The 11,155-nt window shown below is 49.3% G+C and overlaps 1 protein-coding gene across 1 annotated transcript; it reads left to right on the top strand.

The window, feature by feature from the left end:
• Window positions 1-2,458: 2,458 nt before the first annotated feature.
• N0V96_008295 (uncharacterized protein) lies at window positions 2,459-3,280 on the top strand (the record flags this gene model as incomplete). The annotated part of the gene is made up of 1 exon (XM_053192740.2): window positions 2,459-3,280. One exon carries the CDS (start codon window positions 2,459-2,461, stop codon window positions 3,278-3,280), a length of 822 nt encoding a protein of 273 aa, XP_053049680.1.
• Between the last annotated feature and the right edge of the window lie 7,875 nt (window positions 3,281-11,155).

Here is an 11,155-nt window from a genome sequence, read left to right on the forward strand (position 1 = left end):
ACGTCACATTTCCGTCCTATGCCTCAGAACTGCACTTCGAACCATTTGGGCTTACTCGAGGCTGTGCCAACAGCGACCACTCACCACGCACACCCGCAGCTATTTCCACATGATGTTTACCGCTGGCCTCTCGGTACTGTTTTGTGTTTCTACCGCAACGAAGCTAGAGAAGGAATGCCTTTCGGATGCTTCAGCCGGACTAATCCAGTGTGAAGAGACACTGAAGAAAATGGTGGAACAATTACCAAGTGCCAAACATTACGTTGCCGTCTTCGGAGCTCTTCGACGGAATACCTCTCGAAACCTAGACAAAGTTCTTGGCAGTTTACAATCAGACGCCCTATCTCAAGCCAAAAACCTGGATTATATGAGCTCTGGGCTCCGACTATCATCAGAAAGGTTCTCTGGCCCCCTAGAAGCCTCAAGACCTTCGAGCCTTGATTCGCATTACGTCTTAGGACCAAGTGTCTTGGATATGAATTCTGATGCCAGACTTCAAGAACCAAATCTTCGAGAAAGCATTCCAAGCAACGTCTCGTTTGTGCGTCCTGTCGAGAGCGCTACGCTGGGCAATCCTGGACCGTCGACCCATGGTTCGAATACAACGGATGGGCCAACAGCAGCCACAGACAGCTTTTCCCCGGGAAGCGACTTTTTGGACTGGGCGCTTTTAAGCGACGAGGCACTATGGAATATGGAATCTGTCTTGGGAGAATATGTGTACGGTGATCCAGAAAAGCACATTGAAGCGTTGGATGCGTTTGAGTTTCAATAGTACATAAGGCGTGCAGTAGATCTCACTAAGGGTTCTGCAGACAGGCGATATATTACAATGAGTTTCCGGTTACATTGGCTGCGGACTGACTAAGATCTCCAGTTCAACAGAAGTAAATCAGCATCAACTTTGATTCAGCACAATCTTGTATCTACGCCCTACTTCTCGCGTATTCAAACAACTTAGTAGCTGCCGCCATGCCTGTCTGAACTTGGGTCTCTCTCGTTGCTGCCCCAATATGCGGCGTACTGACCGCACCAGCCTCCCATAATGATCCATATCTCTCTCTGCTAGGGGGCTCTTCCTCGTGGCAATCTAGGCCAGCTCCCCAGATGAGGCCTTCCGATAAGGCTTTTTCCAATTCACCCTCGTTGATGATGCCTCCCCGAGCTGTGTTGATAACTATGGCTGTGTTCTTCATGATTTTGAACTGTTCATATCCAATAAGATCTCGGGTCGTGGATGTCAACGGCATATGGACCGTCACAACGTCGGAAACTGACAACAGATCTGATAAAGTCTGGGCCCGGTGATGAGGGATATCAGACCAGGCCTCGTTAGGTAGGTAGGGATCGTAAGCCACAACATCAGCTTCGAACGCTCCGCGAAAGATCTGGGCAACAGCCTTTCCAATGTTGCCCATGCCGAGTATGCCAATCGTCTTTCGGTGCAAAATGATACCCGAGCACTTCTCCTTGGGCACAAGAATACCAGAAGATTGCTTGCGTGTAATGCTCCCCACTTGTCTTGCTACAGCTGTCGTCAAAGCTAGAACAAGTTCAGCCACAGCTCGCGCATTGACGCCAGGTGTGTTGAAGATTTTGATGCCACGGCTGGAGCAGGCATCAACATCGATCTTGTCGATTCCGACACCTTGCTTCCCTATCGCAAGAAGATGCGGGCAAGCAGCGATCTCCTCAGCTGTGAGACGCGAGTTCCGCACAAGAAGGAACCGGGCGTTTTGCTTCCAGTTGGCATGTTCGGACCGTCCGGGCAAGATTGCGTTGAAATTTTGTTTGCAGAAATCGATGATCTCAGGCTGAAATGAATCTAAGACATAAACAGTTGGCTTAGTATCGAGAAGTGCGCTTTCAGATTGATCAGACACACGTCCTGGAGCCATATCGACGAGTTGATCGACCGTAGTGAGGCAGAAAAGTAGCTAGTGATTGGAGATCGGTCCGTGACGCTGGAAAACTTCGATCCCGGATTTGAAGCTTTGGCTGAAGGTCGCTGCAGACGGAGATGTTAGGAGACTTGGAGGACTGCGGTTCGATTCATAAAATACACAAAGGCTATGGAGATCAATGATCACACAGCGGCAAGGAAGATTGGTTACTATTCATGCCTTGTACATCCACCCGGAAGTGGTCCGAGGGTATCGGACAGCTCCCGGTACAGCCGCAATCTGATGATAGAACACCACTAAAGATAGTTCTTATACGACCCATCGAGTATTTTCGGTAGTCATTGGATTTGTACATGGGACCGGAGGGCCGAAAGGTTTGCGGAAGCGCCGACGAGGTTATGGAAATCCTCGGCATGACTCCGAGCATCCGTCCATGAACAAGGACTGGCAGCTCATATAACAATACCTTGGTCTCAATTGTTCCGAGAATTCCTTTACACAGCAAATCAATCAAGCATAGCCCTCAACACTCAAGATTCCTTCTCTCAACCGAAATGGCCGTTTCTATTCCACACTCGTTCAAGGAGAAGCTCCTTCGCGATGAGGTCGCATCGACTCTGAGTGTCAAACTGGTCAAGTCGGTAGAACTTCCGATGATGGCTAAGACAGCTGGATTCGATGGAATCCTCGTCGATATGGAGCATTCCTCATTCGATCTCGAGACGACCTCCCAGCTGTGCATCGCTGCGCTGTACGCCGGGATCTCGCCTATCGTACGCGCCCCCAGCAAAGACCCCTTTTTTGTCTCCAGAATCTTAGACGGCGGTGCGCTCGGTGTTATTGTGCCACATATTCGCAGTGTGCAGGACGCACGAGACGTTGTTGCTGCTGCCAAGTTCCAACCTATCGGCACACGATCATCAACCAACGGACTTCCTCATTATCAGTTCCGTACAGTTCCTGCCAAGGTCTCCAATCCCATCACAAATGACGCTACCCTGGTTATACCGATGATCGAGACTCTTGAGGCACTGGAGCTGGTTGACGAGATTACAGCAGTGGAAGGCGTGGACTCTCTACTCATCGGGACCAACGATCTGACGGCCGAGATGGGTATCCCGGGCGACTACGAAAACCCTAGGCTCACAGAGGCCTATCAGCGGACGATTGCTGCCTGCAATAAGCACGGAAAGTGGGTCGGAGTGGGAGGTCTTCACTCACGTATGGACCTTGTGGAAAAGTTCTGTCAGATGGGTGCTCGCTGGGTTATGGCTGCGACGGATGGTCCCTTGCTTATTGCCGGTGCCACGAAGAGGGCGTCGGAGATGGCGAGTCTCAGCGCCAGGGCGACTGCCCATACAAATGGCAATTCATAAATTTCATCACAAGCAGTATCTCTTTTGCGACAACACATACTGCCTTCTAACGATTGAAGAGTAATATACATGTAGAATTGAGCGTAGATCTCTACTCATCACGTCATGCCTTATCTTGAAGTCCTGACCGTCGGTTATCCATGCCTCGAATCTGGCCTCAATCATTTCTATCAAGACACAAGGTGGCTTCTTTACTCCCTATCGTGACCTTGACTAAGATTTATGTCTATGAGATGTCGGGTTGGTCCAATCGGGACCTTCCCAGCCTTCCCCACGGAGGCCTGGGTCAAGCCCCGCAACATCGGCAAACAGTCGGAGGTGCGAGATGAGACTTTGGGCCTCCAGCTTTCACATCTCATTGCATGCCCCCCTCAAAGGCGGCCAATTGTTCACAACTGGTCACCTGCACTGCCTGGCTCATTGTGTACTTTTGAAGCACCTCATATAAGAAGTAAGACAGCCGAACTATGAGTTTGACTCCATCTACAGGTGCGCAAGAGGCTCCGAACCTAAGGGGAACACCTGAGCCGCCCGTAGCAATCACGGAAACTCGCGCACAAGCTTGCGAAAGATGTTGGAAGAGGAAACAAAAAGTTAAACTCCTAATATCTAGATTTCATATTCATCACTATTAGCTGACAATCATTCAGTGCGACCGACGTCTGCCGGCGTGTACCTCATGTAGTGGGCTAAGAGCCGAGTGTATCCCACGGAACCAAGATTTCAACACAGTATCTGAGCTCTCTCATACTTCTGTCATTGGGTAATGGTACACCGTGGTCCTCTGTCCAATTACATGCTCGCTGATAGTTTACAGTTATGTGGCGTCATTGAAACGGCGGATTGCCGATTTGGAAGGAGAATCGCTTCAACGAAAGCGGTCGCATACGCACAGCGGTCGAGGTGATTCATGTCATGGCCATTCCCCCATGAATGACAGTGTCTCAGAATCCCGTGATGCTATATCGATAGCCTCAAGCCGCGTGTCCGACCCTGCCAACACCAATAGGCATGGAACCGAAGATTCGGCTGTAAGAGCCACGATAGGAGCAGTCGGCTTCTTGTCACGAAATGCAATGGCTGAGCCCCGAGATAGCTCTGATGATCTAGCCAGGAAGTTCTCTTTAGCAGAAGTAATCGCAGGTGCTCTGGCTATTGATGGACGCGACCCATCCACGGCTGTTCCGGCACCTCAAACTCCAGATGTACACAGTCACCTCAATTCGATGGGTCGGAATTCAGCGATCGAGCATGTCCGGAAGTTTCTGGAATGGTCAGTTGACTTGCCATACCTCAACGAGGACCTTTTTCTGCGACAATGTGAAGATGTTATGGCAAATAAAACTCAACACCAGGCTGCACAGAGCCCTACGTCATTACATGTTTTCAATTTTTACGTAGCCTGCGCTATTGGGATTTCGGTTTCTCCGACTTCTACTCATCTTTCGTTCCTTAGTTCAAGCCTTCATTCTGCGGCCCTCGGCGAGCTCCCTTCCATCTTGCGCACCGAACCGGCCCTTGAGCACATACACTGCTTGATTTTGCTTGTCATCTACTCGCTTTTCAACTCTTCTGGTGGTTCCGCCTGGCATCTACTGGGCCTGGCTATGAAGACATCCATCTCGCTTGGCCTACACCGAGAGCCAGATGGGCATTCTACCTTGAGGATAGCTGAAGATGACAGGCGGCGATGGTTGTTCTGGGCCGTTTACTCTTTTGACCGGTATGATGACATTGCGTCTGTAACTTTCTTCAGTTCCCAGCCTAGTACTGACCCTGGCCATAGAATGATCAGCCTTGTCATGGACCGCCCTGTGAGCATTCAGGATGAGGATATTTCAGTAAAGGTGAGTTGAGGGAATCACACCATCAACTTCTTATTCGGTGCCGAGTTGACAAACGTAATCCAGCTCCCAGCAGAAGACGGCGGTCTACCCCCATCGACGGAAACGCCGCATCGAAGATCGCAAACCAGTCACTATCTTGTACTCTATTCACAACTGGTTTCAAGCATCCGTTCGGGGAGAAAAGAAGATGTTCTACTTACTTATAGTAACATCGTTCATTGGAGGGATCTGCCTCCCGATGTTGATGCTCATTCGGCCTCTACTCGGCACCTTTTGGGTCTTTTTGAACAACTATCTTGTCGGGCTTTGGTCCATCTTACCTCTTCAACGCCTCATACAATGACGTTGAATGACTTTTGGCTGAGAAACAACCAAGATCTCGAAACGGATACTATTAACACGTCATATCAATTTGTCGATCGATCTTACGATTTGTTTACCAAGGGAAAGTTCGTTTTCAGCTTCATTGATGCATACGACATATTCCAAGCTGCAGTCGCTGTTGCATGCCTCACCCGTCGTAGAAGTCAGGATATTTCTGTCGCACGTCGACTCGTCAAAGTGACAGAGGTCATTAGCAAGGCTTCGACGCTTGTGACGATTGTGGCATCACGATTTCCAGCACTTGCAGCTTTTCAACAGGTCTTGCTTAGTCTTTCCACCAGGATTATGGAAAGTGACGAAATAACACCTAACGTGAGACGGATTTGACGTTTTGCAAGCTTTCATCAGTATGATTTGGCTAACCCTTACAAAGACCGTCTCGTGGGGTCACTTCCCAGACATTGTTCCACGTCGATCTCAGCAACTCATCCGATATACCTTCACGTAGCCAATTACAACTCGCTACAGGAGTATCATGCAAAGGCTCAGTCAGAGGGGAAGGCGACAATGTGGGTGATACTTCCGAGGAGTATCTCTAAACTTCACCTTTCGCTACTAAGCCATGTTTGCATAGATGTTTTTAGTAAGCGATGTAGAATTGCGGATAGAGCCGGAAACAGCGGGATAAAACGTGGGGCGTAATCAACTGCACAATGATTTTCCTTCATCATGCGTGATGAATACTAGTTTGCTAGTCATCTGAGCCGGGGTTGCCTGATCAATAGTACGTGATAATGGTTGTATGAAGCAGTTACGGTAGTACGGCTCAGCATAGAGATCAGCATGGCGGCTCACGTCAATGGAGGCAAATACTTGAACATGCATCATCACTAGTCTCAGCATAATCTTCACCTCATAGGATTTGGCAGTTTACAAGATTCACTGCTGACCGGACCCAGTCCGGGCAGGGTCGTCAATTATCGGACACGCTCCGGTAGTGGCAGAGACTGGACCAACCCCAGACAGCCCGCAACACATCCACAATCGTTCCGCGGGGAAACAGGGTTTCAATGCGGGGAAGTTGACTGCTTGTTTGACTTTGAAATTTTTATCGCAAATTGCTGGTTCCAAGCTCTAAGTATCAGGCCAGGGCCACTTTGGCGCAAGAGTACAAAAGATGTCGGATGTTCTTGTTAGATGCCATTTCCAACTTCTTTTTATCATGCCGCATTCTGCTGAATCAGACAGTCTTCTATTAATATGGCATCTTCTCCCAACTCCAAACGCGGCTCAGTCGATGTCAAAGTCGGGATTGAGTGGGAAGAAAATGCTCTCACCCGCGACCCTCTACTAGAGCCATACGACCTCATCAGAGACAAAACCCCCGAGGAGCTCAAATCCCTTGATATAGCTGTTCGAAAGCGCCTCGATTGGAAATTCCTCCCGATGGTGTGTGCCATGCTCATGATGAAGTGAGTCTCGGACCTTTCCTCTTCCTTCTCGTTTGTTCCGTCAATATCGTGCCCCTTCAGTTGCTAACTCCCCATACTTAGTTATCTAGACCGCATCAACGTCTCGAATGCACGACTCGCCGGCATGCAAGATGATTTACACATGTCAGACACGTTGTGGTCCGCCGGTATCTCACTTTTCTATGTCGGATACATCATTTCGCAGGTTCCCGCAAATGTCATGATCGCAAAGGGAAAGCCACGAATTTTACTTCCATGCTGTATGCTCGGATGGTCCATTGCCACTATATGTATGCCTGCTGTCACTGCTGGCTGGGGGTTTCTCCTGTGTCGTTTTGTCGTTGGCTTGACTGAAGGTCCTTTCGTGCCAGCGGTGTCCTTGTTGACGTCGTCTTGGTATACGAAGCATGAGTCTCCTCTCCGCATGGGAATTTGGCACGCTGGAAACACCATTTCTCAGGCTGTTTCTGGCCTTCTGGCTGCTGGAGTTCTCCGCAATATGAATGATATAGCTGGACTATCAGCATGGCAGTGGTTTTTGCTTCTCGAGGGTTAGTTGCTATGGATACGCGGTGAGAACCCCCTTCACTGACACAGTCACAGGTGTTGTCAGCATTATCATCGGTCTGGCCAGCTTTTGGTTTATTCCCAACTTTCCCGAGTCGACTGGCACCTATTTCTTAACTGCCGAGGAGTCGCAAATGGCTCAATACCGGCAAACTGTGTCGGCTGGCGGTCGTACTGAGGATGACGAGGGCGACTACTGGGGAGGGGTGTGGATGGCCCTTAAAGACCCATTCACATACCTTTTCTCTGCGATTCATTTTTCCCTTGTGATCGCACAGTCCTACAAAGACTTCTTTCCATCGGTAAGTCAAATCCACGTCAGCTTCGACCAAAGGTCGAACTTTACTTACATGGGGCTCCTTAGATCCTCGCTACTCTTGGGTTCGGTGCTACCGAGACGTACCTCATTCAAGCACCGCCTCCAATAATCGCCTTCCTTGTAACTTTGGCAGTGTCCTGGTCGTCTGGTCGAATGCTTGAACATGGCTACCACATCATTGTACCAATTCTGCTTACACTGGCTGGATGCGTTGTGATGATCACCACGCTTAGTGTTGGTGCCAGATATTTCTCCATGATTCTGCTGGTCACTGGACCATTCCTCGGCCTCAATGTAAGCTCACGGGCTGTCTCCTTTTCTTGAAGAATCTCCATTATTGACAGGACCAGCTACAAATTTCTTGGGAGACAACTGTCGTACCTCGACCACGAACAAAAAGAGCAGCTCTCATTGCCATTGCCAATAGTGTCTCCTCGGTCTCTCATTGGTTTACGCCCTACTTCTTTCTGAGAAACCAGGAGCCATGCTATCAGACGGGAGGCGGTGCTATCATTGCTGGCTGTGGGTTGACAGTGATCTTCGTTCTCATCACTAAATGGTACTGTCGGAAGAAGAACGAAGATTTGGACGAGCAAGAAAGGGTTTCTGGAGAACTTAGTGAGTGGAGATATGCGTCTTGAGTAGCTTTCTTTTTGCTTCCGGAGGATCATTGATGATGATGCATTTTGTATGATATACCTACTTCGCTTGAAATTCTTATTGCTGCCCTGTATCGACTTATTCATAAACCTATGTGATGAATGATCGAATTAAGGTGGAAAGCCGTTCGCATCAAAAGTTTTAGCTTCATTGTTGACCAGCCGTCCATTGAACACAATTCGGCATGCTACTGTCCACGGAGAGATATCTTAAGTTCTTAAGACTGATGAGAGGCTTGACGGCAGAGAATTTCGCAGTCTACATCAAATGCATGAGATGATGGCTGCATGCTCAATGGCAATTGAAGGGCTGCTGATAGGTCTGGGCTACGGTTTCGCTCCCGAATTCGACGTCCAGATGGACCAAAACCGCTGACAGAAAAGTATTGAGTACAGCAGAAAGAGGCTGACCGGAAATGTGTGGAAGAAGATGAAACCTATGTTCAGTATTGAGTCCAAGCGCAGAAATCGAACGGCGAGAATGGGGTGCGCTGAGGAATTGTATCCTGGGACTCAGACCCTGCTACTTTCGACTCTGGCAAATACACCATAGTGAAACAACGATAGCAGTGTGGAGCTCGCCCAAACGATAAACGGATGTAGTTGGCTTGAAGTTATGCGGATCGTTCAATTTGGGGGAAACTCTGTGTCTCTGGAGTCATAATAATTACATGCCTTGGTGTCTTCGGAATGAATCATGGTGACTCTGTTTGTGGTAAGCTACTTCTCTTCGTTCGAGAGGCTCTTCCGATAGCGATACAAAGCCTCATAACTATGACCAAGAGCCAGATTTTCGATTGTTTACTTTTTCGATGAGGCGGACAGAAGAAGACAGGCCCGTGTTTAAGGGGTTAAAACGACGATACTTGTGGCAACTTCGAGAGGCTTCATTATCATCATAAGCTTGCCCGACTAGTACTGACAGCTACCTGCCGTGCTACTCATCAGTATTATGTACGAATACAGTGTCCATTTAGCATCGCTTGGCTTGCAGAAGGCTGGCATAGCGCCGGCTTTACTTCTGGGCCTACAAGTGCTATACATCTTAGCCCATTCTCCTCGGTCTCACAACGGCGGCAAGCTCGATAAGGCGCGCCAAGATCGGCAGGACTAGCACTCTAGTCTGACTCGTGAAGCCACAACGGCGACAGATTGTCAATATACGATCGGCGTGCTGAGAAATCTCGCAGTCCAGCGGGAAACGATAAGATAGCAGTTCCTTATCTTTGGCAAAGGAGAGTCCATACCGCCGGTAACGCACATGAAGAGATGAAGTGTAACGATAGAACGGCTGAACCGGCCTGATGGTCAAAGTTATCTTTCGGACTTACGGAACACTATTACAGGGGTCAAATGCCAATGAGACATGATTGGAATGATCCACAGGTTGCTGATGTGACCCAGCCATGCTTGCTCCATTCCATTTCGCGGGGGTTCGAATGGTCTGTGAGGGGAAAAGATGGGATTTTCTGTGGGTTGCATGAATGCCGGGCGAATTCGGGCAGACTTTTGAAGAACAGTAGTGAACCAAATCCAGAGAGGAGGTCTAAAAAAGTACAGGCCGATGAGCGTCAAAACGCAAATAGTGATTTGAGCCGAGGGGTGACAGTTGGTCTGACAACTTTAATGATCCGTCAGAGTTTAGAGAGCTTCTAGAATGTGTCATTGTCGTACAGAATGGAACCCATGTCTTGAGCGCTACAATCAGGTTTTCCAGGCATTGTTTCCTTGATATTTGCAATCTTGCCAATTTTTCTTTTGCCCCCCACATGAAGTCTAGGAGAGCCCTGTCGCGACGCTAAAAAAGGATGAACGAATTTTCGTGACAATCTGTAACAGGACCAGTGTCGTATCGGCCTTGCTAAGCCGGTCTACGAGCTAAAAGGCCGAATTCTGGACTAGCACCAGTCGGAAGCCGTTTCTATTCCTCTTCGCCTGCCTTAGTGCGCTGCTCGCCGACTTGGCATCGCGCGATCGGTGCGGCGGGTTACGGCCTGGCAGACTCCCCTGCCGCCTCACGGAGCGCCAAGCCGGCCAGATATTTCTTGTCATCAGCCAAGAATGCGGCTTCCCACCCGGACCGGGACCTGTCGCTGGCGGGAGCTAAGAACAAGCCACCAAGCGGTCAGGCACGACGATGGCGATCTCCTCTTCCCGAAGGAGAAATGTTCCCAGCACGTGGTGATGTGTCAGACCACGTTCTCTGTAAAGTAATAGATACAGCAAGACCAGGGGGGTGCTAGAGCTTGTCCATGGGTATTTGGGAAAAGACTATCAACAGAGGAAACACCAGAGTGAAAATAAAAATTGAAAAATGCGTCGTTAACGGACGGCTATCACCACCGAAAACTTCTTACTCGCAAACAACACGAGTCTGGCTGTCCATGTGCCGCTTCTAGATTTTCCCCCCTAGGGTTGACGTCAGCCCACATCTCCAAGGTCCCAGAAAACCTTCCCCAATCCAATCCCCAGAGTGAGAAATTTTAACATGTTGGTAACTCTGGAGTCTGATTTCTCCACGCGGAGACTCCGTACGTTTCCGTCGTCGTCACGAGAACGAACGGTGCGGGCTTCGGACTGTCACCGAGTAGATCCAGAACGCGGTACCGGGAGAATTTTCGGTCAAACCACCCACCCTTCGGGCGGGTCTCGCACAAACGCTATCCTGCGAGGATGTGGAGTCGCGA

Source organism: Colletotrichum fioriniae (genome assembly GCF_027942845.1).
Source record: "Colletotrichum fioriniae strain IMI 355084 chromosome Unknown scaffold_10, whole genome shotgun sequence".
NCBI lineage: Eukaryota > Fungi > Ascomycota > Sordariomycetes > Glomerellales > Glomerellaceae > Colletotrichum > Colletotrichum fioriniae.